Consider the following 26386-nt stretch of genomic DNA (forward strand, 5'->3'; position numbering starts at 1 on the left):
ATAATCTGAATAGTTGCAAAAATAACATGCAATACTCACATTATGCCTTCTGTGAAGATACAGAGCAACAAACCTCCAGTTGAAATATCACTTGCAATAAAACGAAAGCTGGCTAATGAGACAGACTAACAGAGTATATATAGCTTAGATAAATTGGCATTTGCAAGAGTTACTTCTCTCTATTGCCAACATCTCTTCTAACTCTACAACAACTACCTGATAAAGGCACAAACTGAAACTCGAGGCTTCACATTAGCAGTTCACAATCCAATTCCTAACATAACTTTCTGAAAAGATCTTCAGACTGTGGACACAGCGTTGTGACCTTTTCACACATCCACGTCTCTTCTCAGTGTGAAGCAAGTGGCAGGATTTTCATAACGACAGGCGCAAGTAACACAGGTAGATTTCATGCAACACTTTCCAGACATTTGAAGGAGTGCAAACTGTATGTGAAGCTGCTTGATGCTACCAAAAGGACACCTCTGAAAGAAGCAAAGGGAGGATGAGAATATACACTTCTGAATTCTGTTAGGATTACAATAATAAAGTCTCTGTAGAGGAGGGACTGACTCCATTAGCATCACACATAATCATAATCAATCCAAAGTAATTATATAAATATCTACATGTAGGTTCAAGGTGGGCTACATCATCGTTTGAGCAGTACCATTCAGATCAATAAAGAAACGGTCTTTTACTTTAACACTGTCTCCTTGAGTATTTCACAATGGAGATCGTAAACCGACGGAACACCTGATAATAGTCAATTAATTTCTTTTTTACAAGATGAATCTATGACATCCCTCAGCTTTATTAATAAGCCCAACATATGCTCTGTAGTGAACTTCTTATTTCTTCCATTTACTCAACAGATATAGTACCACAAAATGAATGAAGATGTAAGAATCTTTGACCATGAAATTCTAAGTATTCCCAAGAGTGGTGTACAATGTCTCCTGGTACAGAACCATTTATTCTCGGTTAAATGGATTAATGATTATACTGCAGCTTTGTTCCTTTGACATGTTTGAAGACTGTTCAGTTATTCACAATGTAGAAATTAATATTTAAAACTAGTTCAATGTAAACAATTTTTTTAATAGTTTAATTTTTAACTTTTATCCAAAAAAATTAAATGAAATACCGAAGCTTGATCTGATTGAACAGATTGACTGACTCACCCAGGATAAACAAAAGATAACGGATGTTTAATTTAGTTTATTTTGATGCTGCAGCTATTCCTTCTGGGGTCCACAACTTGAACAGTGACTGTGTCCGACCATCTTACGTCCTTAAATCAAATGAACACTAAATAAACAAAATAATTTTAGGGGCGGCTGTGACTCAGAGGGTAGAGTCATCGTCTCTCAACCGGAAGGTCGAGGGTTCAATCCCCAGCTCCTGCGAGGTCCGATGTGCCCTTGGGCAAGACACCTAACCCTGAGTTGCTCCCCCTGCTCTGTCAGGTATGTATGCAGTTCACATACATACTGGTCGAATGCTTGGTGCGCTAATTGCCCCACGGGGATAAATAGAGTTTCAAAGAGAAAAGGGACGGCTTCTGGCAACATGAATGACAAGCTGTATTCAATGCAGGCTCATCAGTGTGTAACAGCCTGTTGACCGACTGATGGTATAGACATCTGGTATTATTAAATTGCAGTTTTTATTAATTTTTACCACATTAATAACATTAACACTTATTTCTACAATCATTATCATTCCTACCATGATTACTATTATCAGTAGTACAATCACTATTATTATTATACTTATTATCTTTATTGTTGTAGTGCCTCAAATGAACATGATGAAGCCAACCTAATGCTTTCCGTCATCAATATCAAACAACTGAAAGTTCAAATCATTATCATGTAAACTCATGTTTTCTATACACACACTATACTGATTCAATTAAAGAATGTATGTATATATGCATACATGCAAAGGCATATACACAAATACACACACACACACACACACACACACACACACACACACACACACACACACACACACAAAGAGTCAATTTCAATCAACTATTAATGTGAGCAAAGACAGAGACTGACCCTCTCCTGACACATCTGACAACAATCTTCCAATTAAAATAATCCGTGCTGCCCTGTTTGGTACTGTTTGTACTCTCTTGATTTTTGACACTATACCAAACTGCAATATTCAAGACGACAGGTGACGTCCTTTTTATTGAGTCTGCTGTCCAACTCCAAACATCTTTCAATAATGACAATCTTACAACCTATTTTATCAGCTGTCCTGTTTATATGACCACAGTTTATTGAAGACATGATGAGATATGTTAATGAGATGTATTGTTCTGCCTCTTGATGTTGTTACACACAATTTAGATTATTATGTGCTTTGTATGGTGTAAAATCAGTTGTTATCGAGGACCTACTCAGGGGCTGAGAGAGGCTGTGTGCCTGCAGCCAATTTATTGTTTGTTAATTAAATGTCTTGTGAAAGAGGGGAAGATTATATAAGAGTAGTCTTCTTTCTGCTCCTCCTCATTCATGATTTGAGATTGTATGTTTGTAATTAATTGTCTTGTTTGAATGAAATAAAATGTACAAATAAATAAACGTGTTTCTTCCAGTTTACTGTCCAAGATAACACCCAGAAGCTTGGTCCCATGCATTTGGTTGATAGGAACGTTATTTATGATTCACAGATTCAACACAGTTCTTTACAAAGAGGGGAGCTTCAGTCCAGAAACATGATTGTCATATTTGTCTTGATGACATTCAGAACCATTTTTTGTATCCTTTTAAACCACTGATTTCAGCTCTGAATTTATATTAGGTTTTACTTGCTGGATGTGAACGCATACAATTACATTATGTAATCATATGCATGCAAATATCCCTACCTTAGCTCTATTTAAAATGACTAACAAGTAATTTGTACGGTGTATGTTAATGGTGTATATCAATGCCAAAATGCTCCCTTGGGGTACTACACGGCACCCTTTAAAATATACCTTTGGCATCCTATAAGTTTAACAGGATGGGTGTTTAACCTGTCTGTGTCTGCTTCTATGTCATCGCCTTTTTCTATACCTTGATTGGCCTTTTTAATCTCTTATTGTCTGCTTTTGAATGGTGCTTTGCTTATTTAGTTAGGAAAGAAACTTGGCCATCTACAAAAAAAGTAGCAGTTGGACAACTGTTTTAATTTAGCCAAATCATTTGGTTTAACATAATAAGTCATTTCATGTGCTGACATGTTTCTGTAACAGCCGAAACAATGTGTTGTGAGTTCACAGTGTAAGAACTACCTGCATGTGTCCCCAGTGAACTCACACTTACTGGTCTGCAATATGCTCAGCAGCAGAGACGTGGGCATCAAGGATCAGACAGTTTATTACAGCACTGTGTGTTTTACAACAGTGCACTCAGAGGCTTTTGGTGAGTGCTTAACCGCACCATACTGAAATCCTACACAAGGTTGATTTTTTTCAGCTTTATTGTGGGGCTTTTAATACCTTTATTACGAGATGAGACGGTCCGGAGAGTCATACAAAGGGGAGACAGTGGTAGGAAAGGAGCCACAGGTCAGGTATGAACCTGAGTCGTCAGAGGACTACAGCATGCACGCACTGACCACTAGGCTACCGGCGGCCCAATGATGTCCCTTTAAGTTTACCTCATTTAAAGGCTGTTGGCGATTTGGGACAGAGATCAAGCATTCTGAATACAAGAACCTCTAAACAGATACACTTTATTACCAACTTAAGGTTTAACAAAATCTTTCTTTGGTTCTTCTTATAATTTGTGATGCAAGAGGGCAAAGACTAGTCGGCATAATACAAACAAATGATGTGAGAAGATCAAAAATGGTATATAGATATGCCTTGTAGTCACAGTTGTTGTAACAGTTTGCATATTATAGTCTCAATATCACACATGAATGTTGTTCCACAAATTTCATACAGATTTTTTTAGTCCAAAAGACAAACTGAACTATTCGGCTTTATCCAATAAATCATTCAAACTTTTGGTATCAAGGCTATTCAGCTGGTTCACCAGCAGCACGAGGGTTACATTTGCTGAACAAAAACTAGATAGAATTATTCATAAGAAGATTATTCAACAAAAGTCACCTTTTAAATCATGTATATAATGAAAATGATTTGCTTGGATTTACGTTGTACCTTTCAAGGGATTCATTGATGATTCACATGGGGACAAAAATAACACAGGACAGAAGAGGATTCAAGCGAGTCCAGAGCAGTTGAACGTGTGGGTTTTCAGGAGTTTGTTTCAGCATGTCCATAGATGTAGTATTGTGGATTTCCAGAGGGTGGGGGCAGTCACACTAAAGGCTCTGCCCCCTGTATGTTCACAGATTGATGTGGGCAGTGGAGTACACACTGTTTCCTGAAGACTGTAGGTTCCTGGACTGAGTGTAGGGGTGGAGGAGGTCTTAAAGGTTCTGAGGGGCAAGGCCATGTACTGTAGTTATTTGTAGGAGAGGAGGCGCAGAACCTGCCAAACAACTTGTGATTTTTGTGACAGAAATTCATAAAGAGACAGCAAGAGAGCTTTGTACAGGTTTATTCTCCAATAAGTGCGAAACTTTTATCTTGGACGAGGATCCCCAGCAGGTGTACACCTGCCTGTCTGCGAAACGGTGGCCACTGGTGTTTGAAACTCTGCCACTGCTCTTGCTCTTTGTTCTACTCTTGCGAGGTTTGTCCTGAGACAAACCAAAGCTGGTCTTTTTGATGCAGCGTCTCTCCTGGAGTTGAATGTGGATGGGATGAGAGGCCTGTTGGCCAGGTGGGACATGGGCACCCACTCGATTTCCTCCAAGCTTGGGCCACAAAGATAGGAGCAGGCAGCGGAGCTCCTGCTGGAAAGTCTTGTTGAAGTAGAAGTAGATCAAGGGGTTGTAGATGTGGGAGCTTTTGGCAAAGAGGGCAGGGAACACAAAGCCCTTGGGAGCCATGTACCAGCCCCCCTTGTGGAAAATGAAAAGGAAGGAGACAACAGCATACGGAGCCCAGGCAATCACAAAGCCGAGGCTGATGCAGAAAAACATCTGGAAGAGGAAGTGACAGATTACACAAAGTTACCTCACAGGAATAGCTCTGTGATGAACAATAAAACATGTTTCAATTTTTTCTGAACAGACTGTCCTAGAAACTCTACAAAGCATCAGTCCTCACAGAAAAAAACTGTAATGGACAGTAATGGATTTCAGTTTAATCATAAAAATGAAGGATTTTCATTGTTGTCGGGCCACACTGCTTAAAGTGTGCCGTATATAGAAAATAGAAAATATAACCATCATACCAGGATTTTATCAGGTAGAAACCTGAGACTTAAAAGTTTTTGTATATAAGTCTAATAAAAATCTACATTGTTGGAGTCTAAAATAAAGGAGAAGTAAAATCCTCATCCTTATTTCTAAACATTAAACATGTCATAGGGTCAAGTCTCAAACAAACTTAGTTTATGGGGTCAGAGACATATCAATCTAGTTTCAGGGCAGTAACACTTAAGTCAACTCCTCATATATGTTGCTTTTTATAAATATTTTGGAAAGTCACAGCTCCCTGCCAAGAGGAAGTTCAAGGACCTATATTTTAAATTACACCTTGGTTCACTCACCATCGTGAGTTGTTTTTCTGTGTGCCGCAGGTTGTTGCGGATGCCTTTTGCGGACAGCGAGTAGGAAAAGCGGGACACCTTGTAGAGGATCAGACACTGGGACACCACGATCAAGAGGACAGGAACCAGTGTGAAGCAGATAAAGGAGCAGATGACGTAGAAGGCGTCCTTGGCTGAGGTATGATAACCTTTCCAGGCGATGGTGCAGGACAATCCATAAGGCTCTGGGACGTACTCACCCCAGCCAAACAGAGGGAAGCTGGACCACACTGTAGCCACGAGCCAAATAGTACAGCATGTTATGCGAGGATTTGTTCCCTCCAGCCACACAGCTGTAATGACAAACTAAACCAGTGTTAGTGTTGAGTTACACACTGTTCACTCTCACAATCAACACTTTTACTGCCTTCATAGTTAAAGAGGACATATTTTACAACCTCTCCACCTATTCAAACATTCTACTGTGGTCTACATGAAACATCTGTGCTGTTCTTTGGTCAAGATTTAAAATGTTTTGATAGGCTGGAGGTGGAGTCCATGGTTGGAGACACCAGGGGAGGTGAGGGCGTTTTTACTAGAATCCCACTGTGATGTCACAAGAAGAGCAAATTTGAAATGGAGCATTTTTCTCTGTGTGGTTAGACGTATTCAGACCACAAACGGAGGACAGGATGGGTTTATTTCACATTTTGTAGGTCGGTAGACACTCAGGTTACCCAAACATTGTATCAGTGGATTTGTCACAATATGTGCCCTTTAAAGGATTAATGCAAAATGCAACACAGTCATATGATCTAACCTCGTGAATTTAGCTAAGGGCAGGGATGTGAATCACCTTATTAACTTCTTAAAACATATCTATATGTAGTTAAACATCATATTGCTTGACTCATAAACTATAACATTTGTCTTTGGCTCCTCTTTCTGACTAAAGCAAGAACGATCAATGAGGAACCATTATTTGGCAGTGTTTGAGTATTGATATAGCCATTTGTCTCATTTTTAGAGCTTTTTATTTGTTATGCTTTAATCATTTGTCCTTAGTGAAGTATATAATTATGAGAATAAAGAAAAAACCTGTAAAAAGACAAGCTGCTTGACACCCCGATGGTATTTCAGCAGAGAAATATTTTTGTTGTCAGGCAGTTTTACATGACGTCACACTTTACCATCAGCTTTTGTGCAAGGTCGTTTTAAATTAGTAAACGAGGCAGCAAACAACACGACAATCTGTACGTTCTTTCCCACATTTAGACACCTGCCTTGCCCTATAATAACGGTAACCTTTTATAGCACTATCTCTTCCATAAAGTTCTGAGCCCCCACCATAAACCAAGCTGTAGCAAGTCTTCAGGTAGCGGATGATGCTGATTGCAGTGATGGTGAACATGCCGCACAGGCCGAAGATGAAGCAGCCAAGGCCGTAGTAAACACATGTGATGTTGTCTCCAAGCCATGCGTGGTGGAAGGAGGAGACGATGGAGAGCGGGTAGAAACAGATGCAGCAGAGGAAGTCAACCACGGCCAGGTTGACGCACAGCAGCTCTGAGCCCACCATCTTCTTCCTCCTGCGGTAGCAAATAACTAGAACCAGCCCATTGCCAAGAACAGACAGCAGAACTAGAGAGAGGGAGAGAGAAGAAAAGAAATTTAAAAAAACAATGAGGTATCTCTAATGACTAAATCCGGTGACAATGTTACAACCCGGAAAATCACTGAGCAATAAGAACATACTTAATGACCTTTGACCTACCTTCAGACAACAAAGCATTCAGCAACCTCCTAGCTAATACTACCATCACCTGAAAATGAGCTAAATGTCTTACATAACCTACATGGCCTAAAGTTAATTTTACATGTCGTTTTTGGATCACAACCCCAAGTTTCGATAAGCAACCCTATCCCTGCTTCTTGTTTTCTCTGCAGAGCATGTCATTGACAGTCCATTTTCACAACAGCAGAACAGGATATGAGGAGTGAAGTGATGTTTTTCAAAAATCATTTTAGAAGAAGCATAGAAAACACTCAAAATATTAAAAATAGTGATGTAACATGTGGAGCTTTTAGTTGTTTTATGTAAATGGGAGGAAAGTCACAGTGTAATTTCTTACTGGATGGATACATAATGTCCTCTACATATAGGAAAAGGAAAAAACTCCATCATGAATGATTTATGTTGAAGATTTCTCTTCAGAACATCTGTCAATGTACTGCAGTGATTATATTGTGTAAAATTAACATCTCTCAGGCATCTCTCAGGCATACAGGCACAAAAACACTTCTGATGATTACTCTTGTAATTGGTCTGTATGCCTTATTAACGACCCTGCCCTCCCCTTACCATATATATTTTAAAAAATACTTAGCAGGAGTGCCCTCTTGGATAACTTGTGGTAGAAAAATGATAAAGTATCCACCATCGCTGCTCTCTTATTGGACACAACTCAACATCAATATAAATGTATGATGATTTTTGCACTGGATGCCCCTGCCCATCAATCACCTTGATTCTGAGAATGACACATTAATCATTTACAGAACTCAATGCTTTTGATTGATATAATTGTAGAAAGCAACCAAAGACCATACATGTGTGGATATAACATTTATTTCTGTGTGTGCATTTTTGAAGTTACATTGATAATGGACATTAATACAAAGCTGTTACATCTCTGTGCATGTAATTAAACTTACATGTTCTTCTCTGCTCTTTTGTTGATATTAAACATAGAATGGACATGAAGGCAAAAAAAAGGTTTCTTTGCTGATTTTCAAAAGGAAAATGTGTAATAAAAACTAGACCAACCTTCTTCTAATTAATTTAAAGCACATGCCATATGCAAGCAACTTCAAAATTTTCCAAAAAATCAAGTAAAAGAAAGTCCTGATTCAAACATAATAAATACACTAAAATGACACATTTAAGTAATGTGCAGTCTGAATTTAACAACAAATGAAGGTGACCGACTATTACTTATTTTCTTTGCTATGTAGCTGATTTTGCTTATGAGAACAATAAATAATCCAAACATTATTATATTAGGATTCGTGTAACTTAAGGCTATTTTAAGCGTACAAAACTACTTTTGAAATTTCTAGCACGTTGCGGCTCGTCAATAAAAGTCTTCATAAAGCGAAGTGTTGTCACTGAAAGCAGGTAAATAAGAAGCACGTACCGATGGAGAGGATGGTGAGCCCCACGCATATGTCGGCGGCGGGGCTGAGCTTCGAGCTGAAGGCAGAGACGGTCCAGTTGAAATCCGAGGAGTTCAGAGGCATTGGTTGGAGCTGTTTCTGGTGGTGTTAGGGTATAAAATCAGGTGTTTTTTTTTTTTTTTTTTTTGAGCGAGACATGCAGTCCGGGGCTTACTTTTATACTGATGGGTGTGTCACCATGGTAACTTAAAGCAGGAGGCGCGTGACGCTGTAGAAGCACAGAGGCGCGCGAGAAGGTCCAGAAGCTTGAAGTCCATCATCCTTGACGTAAAGGTGTTATAATGCAGCTCCCGTGTAAGATCACTAAGTCTCAAAGGGGAGAAAGCTCACTAATCAGACATGAGTGGATGCTGTTTTTGTTAAGGCGTGCTGGTGTCGGTTCATTCTCAGAGTTGATGAAAAACAAGTGTATGAAATGGGCTGAAATTAAAAGTTAAGTCATTTAAATTCAAGCTACTACGTTTGAAAGTATTCCTAGAATAAAGTGTTTCTTTTGGTTATTGACTTTTTTATTTTTTTACTCAGGGGTCTCTTTGTATAGGTCAACATCTCAACCACACTTCCATGGTAATATAATTCAGTACATCTACACACCATCTGTTAACCACTCTGTTGTACTACAACTTACAGTAGCAAGAACTAAAGAACACACAGACACTGGTGTTTATGCTTTGAGTAGAAAGATAAAGTCGACTTTATTTGATGGTGAAACCTATATAAGATCTGCGATTATAAAACAGGATCCCCCGCGCAATTTATTTCAACGTCACAGAGGTTGGAATGCTGTACAGACAGAAAAAAAGGCATCAGAAGAGACTAGACCTAAAAATATTAACTCAAACCGTAACAGAGCAGACACTCAAGTTCAGAGGGAACGTCTCAATTTTTAAACACTTGTTCCTATGATCTGTGGCAGTCACATTAAGTTGATCAAATGTCACAAACTGGAAGTAAAGCAAAAGTGAAGTTATTATAAAGTCTGGAGATGCAGGCATGACGGCGAAGATGACTTGTTCAAAAAAGAAAAAAAGAAAAAAATCCTGTGGTGTTTTCTGATGTTATTTGAAATGACTACTTTGTGACAAAACCAAACCTCTCATTTGCTGTTCACTGAAGAAGTGCGTTTACTTTCCAGCGTTGACAAAACCATTTGTTCCTACGCACTGACTGCACTCTCAGACCACAGAATCAATCATCTGTACATGAATCTTACTTTTGAGTGGCATTTCCCTTTAAGTAGCTTCCAAACTAACAATACACAAACACATAAATGCACTCGACAAATATACACTGAAGCGCATCCTGTATCCAACCGTGATCCATCTGGAAAATACAACATTCAAAAATATTTTGCCTCCTCAATACTCTGGGAAAAATACAGTACTGTAGGTCTTCTCCGTTTTCTCTCTTTATACCACTACCTTCACCGAAAAAAAGAAAAAGAAAAATGGTTCATCATTCTGGGAAATTCTTAAAAATGCGCTTTCTTTGTGAGGGACAGACGAGAAGATAGAAACAACTCCCGTCATCTGTCGGATTAACATAAAGCCAGCTATCTTAGCAAAGCATAAACCTAAAGACATTTGGGGTTTTAGTCTTTATGCTATGTTGAGCAAAGAAGCAGCTTACTGTCGCTTCACACTTTATCCTACACACTCATTGATACTTATCTTTTCGTGTGGCTCTCAACAAAAAAAAAAAAAACACCAATGAGACTGTTTCCCAAAATGTCCAATTCTTAACTTCTGAAAAAGGTTTGAGTCTTGAAGAAGCTGCGTTCTCCATATTTTAGTGTAAATCATTTCATAAATGCAGGCGTTAAAAGTCAAATTCTCAGGGTGATCTAATGATCGTCCTTTAACTTTAATGTCCTAACTAGAACCACAGACAAAGATGAAAATCCATACTATGATGAGTATTCTTTAGGTTTTTATCTGTATTTGGCCATGCACCTCCCATCCTCCTTCTGCTCCATTAAACAGCCCTTTTTTTTTTCTACACAAAAATGTCGAAATGGATCTGGTCCCATCTGCCCCAAATACTCCCAAACTCTGCGGTTCCTTCTCTTCTTTAAGGTTCGCACAAAATGTTGGCAGCAACAAGGAAAAGCACATTAAAAAATGGACATCTTTAAATAGCGATTCAGCTTGTCTAAGTGCAGCACGATCAGAAACACTAAATTCAAGTCATTGTTTGCTCCCCTCCCATTTATATTACAATGAATATAGCCAAACAAAATCATTCTCAGTTAAGAAACTAAATGTGAAAGGATACATCTTTGATCAGACAAATAAACATTATACTGCAGCCACACTGTAACATCCAAAAATAGTCTTAAGTTGAAATATAGATTTTTTTTTTCTGCCAAAGAAACACTGGCATCCTAAGTCACTCTAAGTAGATTTAATATACTGCTGAGGTGTAATTTGTGTTTTTCTGTCTCCATCAAACGTCTTCTGGCAGTCCTGAACCAGGTGTGAACACCTAAAGGGAATAAAAAGTAGTGTCCGCTGTCATTTGGCACAGGTGTCGCCCTCACCGGCCTCCACACTCAACTCTGGATCTTTGACATCTGGATCTTTGTCATCCGTGGCCATGGCAGCATCGACAATCTTGTCCTGGTTGTCATTATCGTTATTACTGCTGCTGCTGTTGTTGTTGTTATTGTTGTTGTTGTTGCGGACACTAAGGAGTTTGTGACTGTTGTTTTGGACGAGACCGCTGTTGCCAAGTCTCAACTCCTCCAGCTTCTTCCACAGCTCGTCCCTCTCCTGCTCCTTCTTCTTCTCCCTGGAGAGATAACAACCACTTTAAGACTTGAGTTCTGGTTTTTACAGTAAATAACACTCAAATAATAATAATAAAAAAAATTTTTAATGGCAGCCTTTCTTATAAAAGGTCTACAAAAATGTACGGAAAACTGAGTGAGCATGGCATGAACTGAGAGAGGCACGAAGCACATATTCAGATCTGATGACCCAACAATTCTCAGGCGTTAATAAATGACAGCAACAATCATAGACATGACAAACAAATTCATCTGGTGGGAAATAAAGCTTTGAATCTTAGACTATAATGAATTCTCTTTTTGAACTCCTCTAAACTCTGCAGCTTTTTTTTCACGCTTCCAGGGCAAAGGTGCAGTCAAGTGTTAAGTCCAGACCTCAAAAAAGAAAAAAAGAGATTCTCTCACTAATTAGAAAAGAGATTCGAGGGAGCGCTGTGTCCATAGGTGACACCAAAGTCCCAGACAGGAGCTTTAATCGTAATAATAATGTTTAAATCTAACTCACCAGTCAATGATTGCTATTAGCCCCCCCCCCCCACTCTTATTTTAACACTCTGTGACAGGAGCTGGTAGCAAAGGTCCAAAGAAATCCTCATGCGTGATAAACGTGTGAAGTTGCGCATTAACAGTATTTGATCTGGTATCTGTCAACCCCTCAATAGATTTCTTTAAACGTCAAAGAAATGTAAGTGCATCAGTTCAGTGCTCACTACACAAACGCTGACGCACACACACACACACACATTGAGAACTAGAACAAACTAATGAACAGCACCTCCCAGGTCGTGATTACTGGTTCTCACCCTCAGGGCTGTGAACCTGCTACATGATCAGCTCAGACATGAAGTTGAGTTTGACATCTAATGAAGCCGAGTTATGTGGAGACTGTGGAAAGAGTTGATGACTTGACTATTAGAGCTCAGGCAGGCCGACTTTACACGTTGACTTAAAAGGACATATTACATGACAATTTAATGATCTTAAAGTATGAGTATTATAGGGCCCGACCAATAAGGGATGTTTGCTGTTGATACCAATATAATAAAGAGGAAAAAAATAAATAAATCAGATAACGATAAATTGGCGATGTCTTTGTTTGATCGATATTTGATCTGCAGAGATTGATAGATATAGATGCACACATTTATTGCATTAGTCCCTCAAATTCACTTATCAAACACTTTAAAATGATTTCAGGAAAACAAGATGTGGTGATGATGCTTGTTGTAATCCATACAGCACACCCTGCTGGTGACAGCCACACAATGACCTGCTAGTGTGACACAAAGAAACTCAAATGAAAGGCTACTTGAATAAATCGAGAAATATCAGCGCATATCTCGGACCAATTATGGTTATGGATATGCTCATTTTGTCTGATTAATTGTTCAGGCTCTAGTATATACTGTGGGTGTGGGTGTGTGTGTGTGTGTGTGTGTGTGATTTGTTGGCCTGTTAAACTAAATCATGAAAGATGTCTGATCATCCTTTTAGACGGAGAAGCATAAAAAGATGTTGAAATGTGGATTTCTTTCTCTAGTATTTAGTCTATTATTAGTTTTTTTTTTCTTTACTGCATTTGTGTCTTTTAGTCTTCAGTCCTATTTTTCACATGGTTTTATTTTAAAGTGCTTAACACCTTGTCAGGTGTTTGTTTTTTCCTTCCAATGGATTGGATATGAACACTAATGTCCAACCTCGTTCTTTCTCAAAGCTTCTAGAACATAAAACAAACAAGGAAGTATTTGTTTAGATTTGGTCCTGACGAGCTGGTCTAAGAGACACTGCATCAAATGATTCTTTCACACACGTGTTCTGATCACTTGATGGTTTGTACATAACAACAAAGTGGATGTAAGACTAAATCATTAATCAGCTGGATCTGCAGCTGACCAACAAGAGGAGATCAAAGAGTGTTCCATCCAATGTGCTGCTCACCGCTGCCTGTCGGCTTTATATGAGGAGGTCAATTCATCAAACAGCGTGCAGTTCATCTCCATCAGCGTCTTCAGCACGTTGTAGACCAGAGCAACTATTGTCCTGCAACACAGCACGGAGACACAACACAACACTGCTTTGTCATTTGGAGCTTTTTTTGTGTGAGAAGATGCAGTTTACAGTTTTCATTAACACACCGTAAGCAAGACATCATTTGACACATTAAGACAGCAGACATCAAGTATATCCCGTCTCTCTGAGCCATAACAGTCAACAATGAGTGAGAAGTGTGAGTCCCACCAGCTGAACTGTTGTTAGAGCCACGTTTATGGCATCTTTACATGGACTTGTAATAAAGCTGTTTTAATCAAGGACTTAAAAAAAAGAAGAATAGGCACAGTTATGACTGTTTATAACAGTAGGCTGTGTGTGTGTGTGTGTGTGTGTGTGTGTGTGTGTTTGATCTCTGTCATTCTGAGTCAATTTACTTGCAATATGAAGCCGTGGGTTAATCAAAGTGTGAAGGAAAGCGGAGGCTTCAGAATGGTGGAGGTGTGTCCAAACATTTGTCTGATGTGGTTTAACGCCGTTGCTCAAGGGCGACATCTGCTGGTTCAAAAAGTCGCACATTCTTCCTTTATTGTGTAAACAAAACCTCTCCAAACCTCCGCTTACCCAGAAAGACTTCATGCATGACTATTTAGGGACTTTGTCTGATCACGTTGACCTTCAATAAGCAGGTGTTGTGTTTGGTGCTGTCTGTCAGAATGATTACAGAAATACTACAGGTAACAGAGCACAAGCAGGATTTTAACATGAGTTGATTTTCTTATGAATCCTACTTTGTTTTTTTTTTTAGCAGAAGTTGTGGTTAAAGTCAAAGTTTCAGTGTGGAGAACTTACGGGTTCCAGTGCTCTTTGGAGATTCTGTACAGACTACCGAACATGATGGGGAGGACCTTGTCGATGTTCTCCTCGATGAGGCTGAGAATGTACTCGTTATTCCAGAAATACAGCGCTCGCTCTGCTACCTGCACACACAAAGAAGCAGAAAGACGGGGGTCAAATACAAGTCAATGAGCGGCATTGTTAGGGTACATTATTTAGACCTCTTTGATTTCCTCTCACAGCCACTTCAATCATGAGGAAAAAAATAAATGGAAGTCCAAAAAACCTTTTCAGAAATGCACCTGGCTGCGTAAACGTGACGGCAATGTCACATGTCGGCTTTTGTAGGCAGCATTCAAAAATTAGATGCTTTTTTAACCCCTGTACAGTAGTATAGTCCCAATGCCTTTGTTACATAGATAGGACAGTGGACAGTTAAACATTTAAAAGTCTCAATACTTACTAAAGGACTCTGAGTGTATAAACGTGTAGATTTCACAGTTCCATGAAACCTAATGACGTACGTGCGTCTCGTTTACCTGAAAGTGTGGATTGGCCACACATCTAGAGATCTGTTTGAACAACGGCTCCTGGATTTTCTTGAACTGCGTTGGCTCGATGACGTCCAGAATCTCCTCAATTTCTCCCAGGAACATGACCTGACGGACACATGACGCATCATAATTAAGATGTGGAAGACGAGAATTTGTGAATGTATTCAGAGACGAGCAGAATACCTCCTTCTGGCTGCAGGTTTTAGGCCAAAACTTCAGCAGCCCCCGGATCACCTGCACCGAGCCATAAGAGGGACATTTAACATAAGCAAATCTCTCCAAAGTAAAATAAAAATATATGTATGTATTAGACACATTTTTTCCAGCTATATGTTTGAGTGGGTGGTTGAAGCACCCACTACAAATCTCTCCGCAGTGTAGACTAATTTAGCGCTTGGGGCCTTGTACTTTGAGTGGGAGGGCTGAGATAAAGAAAAAAGAAGAAAAAAAAAGTACCGGCTCAGTGAGCGTAGGATCCTTCTCCAAGAACTGGACCACACAGTAGGCCAGCTGGAAAAAAAAGGGGGGAAGAAAGTACACTGTTCTGCAGCATCATACATGTATAGCATCACTTTTTGAACACGTGTTGGATCTAACAATGTCGATATTCTAATCAATTCCCAATGCAGTTACCTTAAGCAATATCGTTTACGTCTTATATAACAAGTATAAATTGGTACAAACACAATATTTCTACAATGTCGATCTCCTTCCAAGCCACCAGAGGGTGCTATAATACAAAGATTTCACAATGACAGTGCTTAATCCAGCAGATACCAATTTTAAAAATCTGTATAAATCCTACTCTGATCCCCACGTAATCTTTCTCCTGTGCGATACAGCTCGAAAGGTTGAGTCATGACATGCTGAATGAACAGTAAGGGTAGCTTTTCCTACCTGTGCATGGAAAAGGGACAGCGCTTTAGCTGTGTGTAACGGAATGAGCACCTTCATGAGGAACTGCTTGTGCTCTGACTTCAGAGGCAGCGCAAACCCGTTGATGATACTGTACACAGAAAAAACGTTGAGTACATTACTGCACACCAAGAGAGAGAGAGAGAGAGAGAGAGAGAGAGAGAGAGAGAAAACAGCAGCGCATATGTGATAGTTAAAGGAGGTCGCTGCACGGCGTGGATGTGAGGAGACGTTCCTGAAGCGTTAAAAAAAAAAAACACAGCGAGTTCACTGGGATGGCAGCATTAGGAAGGAGGAGAGGAAGACCTGAGGGGCCTTTTAGTTTCAGACTGAGAGAGAGCACAAGTCCTCGACGTCATCACACAGGTAACACTCGGCAATCTGTCTAAAAGCTCAACACAATGACAGAAGAAAAGACATGTGTTTGTCATACCGATGATTAGATATTCTTTTTTTCTCCGTTCTACCTTTAAGAGAAACTCATGTTACTAACGTCAAATGTCACACACTGAGAGAAGACTGGACAAGCTTCTGTTAGTGAACAGCAACTGAAACTTTTTGAACCTTCTAATGTCTCGAAATTCTGAACATACCAGAGGGTGAAAACACACTAATCCTGACTCCTCCTGATTACTGACATGAAGGCCAGGTTACTTTCAGGCTCAGATCATGTATGTGCCTGCCACCTCTATTAGTGATCTGCTCAGCTGTGACGTCTGCAGACGACGCTAAAGGTGCACTATTTTAGACAAACGTCATGACGTCATCGTTTCTATAACTGGACACGCTGGTTCGGCTCAGTTGGTGGAGCAGGCGCCTCGTGTACAGAAGCTGCAGTCCTTGTCACACTGGTCGCAGGTTCGACTCCTGATCCTGACACGTCATCCCTCACTCTCTCTCTCCTCACCTTTCCTGCCTCTCTACAGCTTTCCTATCCGAATAAAGGCGAGATGTTCAAACACCAGTTAACTTCGATAATCCAATATCACTCAACATTTTCTACAAGTCAGCGGTTAGCATGATGGTCATGTGTGACATGACGTCTTAAAGTTTACACACATTCTATGTAAAGGCAGACATTGTTAAATTATGATCATCATGTATGTCAGAGAATAGACAATATGATGCACTGAAACGTTCGCACTCACCTCCCCAGGATTTCTAGCAACTCAGCAACTCCGTTGAAGTGCTCAGTTTCATAGATGAACCTGGAGGAGTCAGACAGATGAAAAACATGAAGAAGCACGTCGACTCTAAAAGCAGTCAAACACATTAAGAGCAAATGATTCGGGCTGCTCCTTTTCAAACGCCATTCATCTTTTTATTTCAGCATACATGTCCCATAATTCTAACACATTAACAAGAACAGTGTCATAAAAGGTGCTTCGAATGAATGAGTGTGGTCACTTTGCCTGCATGTTGTTTTGATGGAAGCACGAGGGGGGGGGGGGGGGGGGGGACAACCCAGCATACATATTTAACCGCAGGCTTCACTTTACGCTTATGTAACATAATGATCCGTACATCATTCACCTCCTCCGCTTGGTAGAGCCACTCACATGTAGCCGTGCAGCCGTGGTATGTATAGACAGGGCCTGACAACTGTGGCCCTATTTTTAATCACAGTGACAGATGGTCAAAGTGGGTGCACCCGTTTTGCCACCTTGCCTGTTGGAAACGACATCGAGTACCCCCCCCCCCCTTCAATCATCGACAGCCTTTTGTCGCGCAGCAACCAGACCGTAAAGACTCACTGCTGTTTACAGGATTCAAAGGCTGAATCGAGTCACGTCACCTTTTCTGCTCGCTGCCATGGGGTCCGAAAGGATCAGATTGAGGCTTTACTATGAGTCACATGTTCAGTAATGTATACTCCAGATTGCTGAAATTTGAACGAAGAGCCTTAAATGCACACAATGGGATGAAATTCATCACATTCAACAGTTTTATCTTCACAAGTTAATTCAGTGGCATTTCTGTAAGTCAGACAGCCATGCTCTGAATGTCCCGGTCTAATCAGAGAAGAAGATTGAAGATCTTAGTAATCTAAACTCAAAGGTTCATGTTTCTGATGAATCTGAAGATCAATGACTTTTAAAGCAGATTGAATCCACTGCAGAAGAAACAAGATGGCAGACCTTGAAACTTTTAAACACAGGAGGTATGATCATGTTTGACTTCATTGTCGCACAACTACAGACAGTCCGACACTTAAATGCCTCATTTATTTGCACCTAGATTCATAACTTTCTCGAAACAATCTGTTTTTATCTGTTCTGTTGCTGAACTATTGATTTTTCTAGACTGTTGCTGAAGCACAATTACTTTCAAGCTGTTGGTCAATTAAGTGCAACAATCTTCCATCCATCAGCCACACTCACCGACACAGACTGACTTATGAACGTTTCACTCACCTCAAGAAGATGTTGTTGATCTGCTTCCTGATGAAGGCTCTCAGTCCCAGGAACTTTCCATAAATGCGATGCAGGATGGTCTTCAGGAAGTCCCTCTCCCTCGGGTCCTCGCTGTCAAACAGCTCCAGCAGCTGGAAGGACGGTCAGGAAACAGGACACGGTTACCTCTGCTTTCACAACTTTTTAAAATATGGATTTCAGCTGATACGTTTCTGATTCCTGTCGCCCATCAGGCCTCATTCATCCAGTAAAGCTGACTCTTGTTCTGTTTTAAATAACCACATATTTTGCTGGTTGAATCTAGTAGGTGGTCTTGAAACATTTGTCTCTGAAAAACAACGATGTAACAGATCTGAAGACGGAGCCTGGCTTCTTATGAGACACACTGGACCTTTTCGCTGAGGCGGAGAAATCATTTACTTCCACACCCTGAGGGACTCCCTGATATCAATGCTGACAAACTGCCCGCTGCCATGACTGCTTATTGTGAAACTCATGTAGTCCTTCAGGACCGTCACTTGGCTGACCAACAAAAGAAGGCCTGATCTACCAACATCGCACATAACATGCAGCGTGTGTGACTGGATGCTCGGCGTTGTAAATAGATGTGAAACTTCTGGCTTTTAACAGCTATTTTCAGCAGCAGGTGATGAGTCATTATTACAATAGAGCTGAGGGCAGCCAAGTCTGTGCTAAAGGGACTTTTCAGGCTCATACAGTAGTGCTCCTCTTCCACCAGCACCTCAGTGACGGGCGTCTATTTTTAAACCCGAGTGTATCCAGGAAAAAGCATCATAGTGGTCACGTAACGATTTGACCATGCGTCGGTTTTATGCGTAACAATGCTCAATAACTCAGGTGAGTCAGTGTCTTTGATGAACATACCAAGATCCTAAAAAGCACAACTCTTTAAGAACCCACATTGATACAACCAAAAAGTAGTATTAAGCCTCACAACACACAGTAAAAGTCACTTTGAATATGTTGTTATTCTTAGAATATCATAATTTATACTTTATTTATCCCACGAGGGGAAATTCGGTTTAATGGGCACACACACTCATAGTGGAAAGCAAAACAAATAAACTCCTTCTGGGATAAATCCAATCCAGGTTTTTAATCAAACCACAAGAAATATGAGGAGATGAACGGAGAAAAGGAAATCTTTTTTTTTTGTTTTAATAGAACTTTTACCATTTGGATAAGAGATTAAAGAAGATGCCTGTGCAGATCATTTCATTCCAAAGTGGTCAGGGGAATATAGACATTCGACACTGTGATATTATGTAACTAAAGCAGAGAATAATTCAAACATGCTGTGTGTGCGCCTGAGGTAATGTCAATATTCGATCGTGTTAGGCCCCGCTGAGATTTTTCAGGAACAACATCGGAGCACGGTCGTTGAATACACGAGGGAGCCACTGAATGGTTTTTGCATCAAAGCATGTTTCGATGCTACGCGCTACTATTTGTATGCATTTATTTTGGGCACAACAAACAACAGCAAAGAAATCAATTATGAACAAAACCTCAGACTCCATCTGACACAACATCCTCCTGTCAATGCCTCTGCCACATCAGAGCTGCATGAGGCCCGTTTATGAATGAACTTTGACCTTTATAATAGTAAGAAGAAAGGATTATAAAGATGAGAAACAACTCCTAAATGACATCAAGAACACGCTGTGTCGCGTCGATACTAAACACACAGTGTTTGTGGTGAAGCAGACAAAGTGTTCCTGGCTGTGAGGAAAAGCTGCAAAAGCACTTTACATGGTGTGGAAACGACAGCGACAAAAATAAACTGCTCAACACATTTGTAGCTAAAGCAGCAAACTGGCACACTTCATGATAACTCACCTGGTGTTCGGTTGTGCGCACATTTTCTTCTTTTTTTTTTTGAAGCTGACAAGCTCAGTCACAACTCCTCTGGTAAGTTCAAAATGTTTTCACAACCTCAAATTAATGACAGTTTATGGGCAACCTGTGTCATGCAGAAGCACTGTAGTTGCAGACACACACTGACAATATAAACAGTGATTGATCCCTTTCAGTACAATCCTAACACACCTATTCCACTACTTCCTGCACTAGCTGATGTCATAGCACCAGAGCTAGAGTGCAGAATGGTAATGGTTTATTACCACTTTGGGATGTAGTCAGACGAATGTTGTTGGAACGGTGTGATCACACCTGACAGGTTCACCACTCAAACAAAGGGTAGACTTAATCAAAGTTGACATGAGAATTTTATTTTTTTTTATTCTGGGCTGCTGTTCTGCACGTTTGTATGACTCCACACCCAACTATAAAGAGGAGGCTGCAAAAGTACAATCCCCATCTCTAACATGGACATGAGAACGTGTCAAGACAGCAAAATTCACTTCAGCTGTTTGTTTCAAGAACTGCCTTAAAACCTGCATTCTTTACAGTGACCAGCAGGGGGAGACTCATAGAGCTTTAGGAACAAGTCGGACGTTTGAGAAGTCTCTGAGTAAAGTAAGCCGTTTCTCCCTCAGTGAGCATCTCCCGCTGAATTTGGAGTCAATTTTAGTCCCATTGAAAGTCAAAACATCAATGGGGCGTGCCGTATGATGGTGCAGCTTCTTCGACAAGATGTTTGTTATACAGGAAAGACGTGTAGCCAATCATAACCCCATTGCACGAAGACACACATCAATCAAAACTGCAACATAAGTCAATAAGGGGTTAAATAAGATGGAAGGTTTTACCACTGCAGCTTCCTTCGCTCCTGCCCTTAAACATGTTGATAAAACAAGTGAAGAACGTCGGGCCGCTCGATGCTGCGCTTGTGTCTTCACCTCTCTGTGGAGGTCTTTGTGAACTTGTTTGTGGACCTTTTCCTTTGCTGTGTGTTTTATGACAGTTTAACATTAAACCTCTGGCCTTCTTTCCCTGCCTTCATTGCCGCCCTGATGTCCACGCGCTCTGACCACAGTCTTCATCTCACAACCTGAAGAGTAAATAAGTGGCAGCTATTTAAGGCTTCCCCACGACACACTCGCATCATGGAAAGTCGGTCCAGGCACCTCGGATGTGGCCCAGCCAACATTCCTGGCCCTGTGGTCCCCCCCCCCCCTTCAGCTGCAGCGTCACACAAGAAATAGAGCATTCTCACTCAGGATGAGTACTAACCCAGGACAGATGCAGCCAAACAACCAACATTCATGTTTTTACTCATTCATCAAAATGACAAAAACAATCCTGGACTCCTGATTTTCTAGTCATCATTTTCAGGTGAAGAGCTGTGTGTCCTTCAACTGTTTTCGTGGTCTTTAAGTCGTCACTGCTGTGTCCTGAAGTTTCTTAAAACGTGTGCAAAGTGTTACCATTACTCCTTAGAATGAACTAATGAAATACTGTAAATATTAAAAGAGATCCTGATTTATATCTATAACTGACAGTAAGCCTGTCCCTGACTCATGGGACAGGATGAGCCCATGGATTATTTGAAGAAATAAGGCAATCAAATTAGACACTGAACAGCCCTTAATAAAGCGAATGGAATAGTCTGCATGCTTGACTGTAAGTCGGCTGAAGCTCAGACAAACGAATCGACGAGTATTCAACTATATGGGGCCACAACTTATTCTTGCAAATTTTAGGGGCTTAATATTGATTGATATTTTCACAACAAAGCTGAGTCATACACAATAAAAAAAAAAAAAAATCTCCTACCTGCAGGACAAACTTCTGATCGATGTAGCGCTTTGCGATGCTGGGCTGGAAGTCTGGGTTCTCGAGAAAGCGCAGGAGAAACTCATAGACCAGCTGAAAGATAAAAGGCAATTTAAAACTAAATTAATCACGCGAGCTGTAACATCTCAAACACACAATGCAGTAATGTAAACATGTGAGGAGGACAGACGGGCGGAAGGTTCCGCTTCTTACTTGAATGTGAGGCCAGGAAGCCTCGAGAGTGGGTTCATCCTCCTCTGGGTCAAAATCTGGGTTGTCACTCGGTGGAAGAGTGCGGAATATATTGGTGCAGATCTGGAGGGAGAACAGAGAGTTAAAAGAAAAAAACAACAACAACAACAACAAACGCACGTAAAACATCCCAAAAAAGAATGGGAGCAGAAACTGGAGAAAATAGACGGTTATTTATGGAGAGTCAAAATAAATCACACAGATGCATGTCAGTGACTTGACTTTGTAGCCAACTTCAAGTGGCCTCTCAAGGAATTGCAATTCGTGGCACTTGTGCGTCAGCTTTATTTTTTACCCCTGGAGGATGACGCTTGAATAAAACAAGCTGTTTCAACATCAGGCTTCATTCAAAACCTTCTCCTGTAAGGGCTAAATACAGCACGTCGTGTCGTACGAAACGTGAGTGTGCTTGTAGTGTGACAAAGCTGCAGTAAATTTGGCTCTAGCTAATTTGCCTTCACAGCAAACAGGTCAGACAAGAAGTCACTTATTAGCAAGGACTCACGGCAGCATGCTAATAAGAGCGGGAAGCATCTACTTCTGTTCAAATTAATCCACAATGTTTTAACATTCTGGCACAAACACGCAGAGTCTGGATAAGACCGCTGCAGATTCTGCATCTGCCGAATCCCCTCATTAAAATTCGCGACTAGAGACAATCAATGCAGACAGGTCACCACCACCTTTATCCCACCTTGTTATTTTTAGCCAGGGTAAATTTGAGAGTGACACACACATAGAGCAGTAGGGAGCCGGAAAAGCTGGCATTATATGGCTGGGTGAACACTCACGCTGAGGTGATAAGACAACATCAAATTATTTATCGGCAGCTGGAAAATCCAAATGACACTAATGGGAGGGGAATTGAAAAGTGACGGTGGCCTGAAATGTGACATGTTGTAAAAAGAAATGAAAGACACCTTTTTGAGGGGTAATGATTTGTGAACCAGCCAGCAGAGCTGCAGTGGTTGGAAATTCTGAAAACAAAGCATGGACACCACATTTATAATTCAGCATACATTAAATTAAAGGAGTGCAACAGACAGGCTGCTGGCTTCACGACACACCGCAGAGTTTGAGCTAGAAGACCACCCCATCACAAAAGGCTCGTTACAGGCCAAGTATTCTAAACAGGCTTCACATATTGCCTGATAGGATCAGAGTTACTACTGTGTTTCCCAATCTTTACTTCCACCACTTTTCATACTGCATGTTGTAACATCACATATAAAGGTTGAAACGTAATATATAAAGGCTACAGAGGCTATTAACAAGTTCTAATCATTGACAACATGTTGATTACCAAATGTAATCACTATGGCAGCAGAGGCTTTTAGGTAGAATTGCAAAGTAAAAGCTAGGCTTATACTGAACCTATCAGCCGATGGGTTGATAGTTTGATTTACTTTACATATGGCAGACAGTGGATCGAGCAGAGAGTGTGAAACTGGAGAGGATGAAAAAGCTCACTAAAGTCAGCAGGACTCGATGTGCATGACAGCAGCGCCGAGGCTTCACTGTTCATAGGCTACTACTGATGAGACGTCTAGCCAATCAGATAGTGGTGTAGGCGGGACAATAGGTGAGACAGAGTGGTGGGTGAAAACAGACAAAGATGGAAAGACAACACCTGCAGTTGAGCCAAAGTAGAGCACTTTAAAAATAATAATAATAAAATTATATATATATATATATATATATATATATATATATATATATATATATATATATATATATATTTGCGATGAAAGGTTAAATGCCCAGTTAATGCTCAATATCGTCTCTCAATAAATCGGCGAGGATGACAAACGGTCAACCCCTAAAATAAGGCCGGGTGAATCTTGGTTTATGCATGGTTGGTTTTATTGTTAACTTTACACATATGATCCTGACTCTTCTGTTTCTTTAATGTGATGCAGATTTTCACAACCAAAGTAACCATATGATAACATTACAAACAGGAGGACTTTGTAACTTTAACGCTGCTGTAAAAGTTCAGCGACAATTCTTAAGTGCTGAGGCATTCAGACAATCTGGTTTTGCTTTTCACATGACCACATTAGCCTGATCTCGTTATAAGCTGAGAGGAATGGTAGCCAGCATGGTCTTGTGCTACTGTGGCTCCATCATCCCCTTCAAGGTTGAATGAGCTGTGCATTCACAGACGCCCCTCAGCTCTCCACTGTTGACACCGATGTCACCGATGGGCTGTTATTTGCCTGCTCGCTTGTGTTCTTCCTGTTATTTTAGAGGAGTCTGCCAGCGCGTTGCAGCTGTTTGTGAACTGCTGAAAAACACCATCTGGAAGCAACAAATTGTCTAATGTTCGAAATCGCTGACAGAGAGAATCTCATCAATTGTTCAGCCAAAGCTAATGACTCCCTGCACAAATGATACACACTTACTCACTCACTGTGCAAATAATGAAGCACTTTTAACACCTCTGCAATAAAGATGCACATGAAAGAAATTCGCACCCAATAACAAAAAGAATGTTTCTTTGACCTGAGAACTGTGTTGCAAATAAAACGCCAAAAAAATAAATAAACTGAATGTCTGAAATTTAAGAACTAGGAAACTGATTTCTGCCTTAAAAAAACAACAGCATTAAAAGATGTTTACAGATCCTTTTCTTGATGAACTTGAGCTTGTAATGAGCCGTCTCTGTAACTACACTGTCCTTCTCCTCAGAGTCTGCTCTCCTCTTCTTTCCAGCTGCGTCATTCCATATGCAGGTGAAATCAAAGTTCCATTTGACAGACGCACCGCACGTCTGGTAGACGGTGGGATGACTGTGTCCATAATAACATAACAACCACACGAGTTGAATTTTTCTGTTCATAACGGCAACAATCATCCGTTCCTCGGGAAAAACAGCCGCCTCTGTCTGCTCTCTGTGGTATATTATTACTCTGCACATCATTGGCTGAGCTGGAGCCAGCAGACACACGGAGCTGGTTGCCAGGCGGCTGCCGGGAGCCAAAGTGTGAGGCCATTTACACGCAGAAACGATCCGGACCTAAACGTCCTCCAAGGTCGAGACAAACCACGATGTTTGAAGACAAAGAGCAAACAGAGCAGGAACAGAAACAGATCTATGTGATAAGGTGCAACTATTGTTTATCATGGATCAGGTTTAAAGTCACAGAACTGCCTTAAGAGCCCGTCTCCACTTCGGGTATTAAACCGTCTCTTCTTTGGTGTACAGGAGAGATGGAGAATTGTGAGTCACACATCACAGGGGGAAGAGAAAGGAGGAAGTGCTTTGAAAGTGCTCCTTATAGAAGGGAAAGTTATTTAATGCAGTTTGAAATGAGCCTGAAATTCAGCTGAAGAAACACAGTTGATGAAGGCTGTTAATGTACTTAACGCCCTGTTCAGTCTGACTGCTGTAATAACAGCAAATATTGCAATAATTCTCCAGATCGAAACTCAGACTAATCTCAAATCACACATACAAGTCTCTCTCTCTCTTTTTTTTTTCTTTCCTTTTTTCAAATTCCATGTCAGGACCCGCGAGACATTTTCATGGAGAGAAAAGGGTGTTTGGATGGAGAACCTGAAGTGACTGTGATAGAAAGCGATGTATGCTTGCTGACAGAGGAGGCTTTAGCTCCGTGTGGGGTCAAACCGAGTGTGATGCTAGTAGCAACAAACACCTAGCAACACACACGAGACGTGAGGGAGAGCGCGAGTGAGGGGGAAAGAAGGACTGAGAAAGAGGACAATACAGGGCCAGAGTGCAGCGTTAGCAAAAAGAATGAGAACTGTAGGAATCGAATTACACGCGAGGAACAGAGCTCAGAGATGCTCGTCTCAAGTAGCTTTACTGGCTTTTTTAGTTACATGTGGCACAGAAGATGAAGAGCTCAATCAAAAAGCTGCCTGGGAGAAGAGATTGTCGGCAATATACTTGCACCGTTAATTAGACATTTGGCACACAAAAAAAAAGGGGGGGGGGGGGGGGGGGAACCTCCTTTTGCGTCAAGAAGAGAAGAAAGCGTGCCGTTTGCACTCCTAACAACCTCTGGGATCAAAGCAGTCCCTGCTGCTGCAGAGTAACAGGCAGCACTTTGAACACTCACT

The 26386-nt window shown here is 40.7% G+C and overlaps 2 protein-coding genes across 6 annotated transcripts in view; both read right to left on the reverse strand.

Moving 5' to 3' along the window:
* Positions 1-4501: 4501 nt before the first annotated feature.
* On the reverse strand, positions 4502-8957 carry opn8c (opsin 8, group member c). Of its 2 annotated transcripts, none has more exons than XM_079333516.1 (4): positions 8813-8957; positions 6963-7256; positions 5637-5905; positions 4502-5064 (listed from the first exon to the last, which is right to left on the reverse strand). In XM_079333516.1, the coding sequence occupies exons 1-4, from the start codon at positions 8913-8915 to the stop codon at positions 4543-4545; spliced, it is 1188 nt and encodes a 395-aa protein (XP_079189642.1). In that variant the 5' UTR covers positions 8916-8957; the 3' UTR covers positions 4502-4542. The 2 variants fall into 2 exon arrangements, with proteins under 2 accessions (XP_079189642.1, XP_079189641.1); XM_079333515.1 differs by having other exon boundaries at positions 5637-5968.
* A 558-nt stretch (positions 8958-9515) lies between these two features.
* ppp2r5a (protein phosphatase 2, regulatory subunit B', alpha isoform) overlaps positions 9516-26386 on the reverse strand; it is a 35594-nt gene continuing 18723 nt past the window's right edge. The window contains exons 3-14 of one of the 4 annotated variants that reach the window (XM_079343626.1): positions 22262-22363; positions 22049-22141; positions 18350-18480; positions 17084-17143; positions 16843-16866; positions 15917-16026; positions 15477-15526; positions 15204-15254; positions 15006-15125; positions 14482-14609; positions 13579-13680; positions 9516-11642 (exon numbers count right to left, since the gene is read on the reverse strand). In XM_079343626.1, coding sequence (XP_079199752.1) covers positions 11366-11642; positions 13579-13680; positions 14482-14609; positions 15006-15125; positions 15204-15254; positions 15477-15526; positions 15917-16026; positions 16843-16866; positions 17084-17143; positions 18350-18480; positions 22049-22141; positions 22262-22363 — 1248 coding nt within the window. In that variant the 3' untranslated portion in view covers positions 9516-11365. Of the gene's footprint in view, positions 11643-13578; positions 13681-14481; positions 14610-15005; positions 15126-15203; positions 15255-15476; positions 15531-15916; positions 16027-16842; positions 16867-17083; positions 17144-18349; positions 18481-22048; positions 22142-22261; positions 22364-26386 lie in introns of all 4 variants that reach the window. The other 3 variants (XM_079343625.1, XM_079343628.1, XM_079343627.1) reach the window with 3 other exon arrangements.

Source organism: Symphodus melops (assembly GCF_947650265.1).
Source record: "Symphodus melops genome assembly, chromosome: 1".
In the NCBI taxonomy this organism is placed as follows: Eukaryota; Metazoa; Chordata; class Actinopteri; order Labriformes; family Labridae; genus Symphodus; species Symphodus melops.

Excerpts from the sequence above, each read along its gene's own strand:
- opn8c (XM_079333515.1), bottom strand. The coding sequence starts at position 8,915 with ATGCCTCTGAACTCCTCGGATTTCAACTGGACCGTCTCTGCCTTCAGC. Across the intron at positions 7,257-8,812 it reads GCTCACCATCCTCTCCATCG|TTCTGCTGTCTGTTCTTGGC; the intron begins GTACGTGCTTCT and ends CCCTCTCTCTAG. Across the intron at positions 5,065-5,636 it reads CAGAAAAACAACTCACGATG|ATGTTTTTCTGCATCAGCCT; the intron begins GTGAGTGAACCA and ends TTCCTCTTCCAG.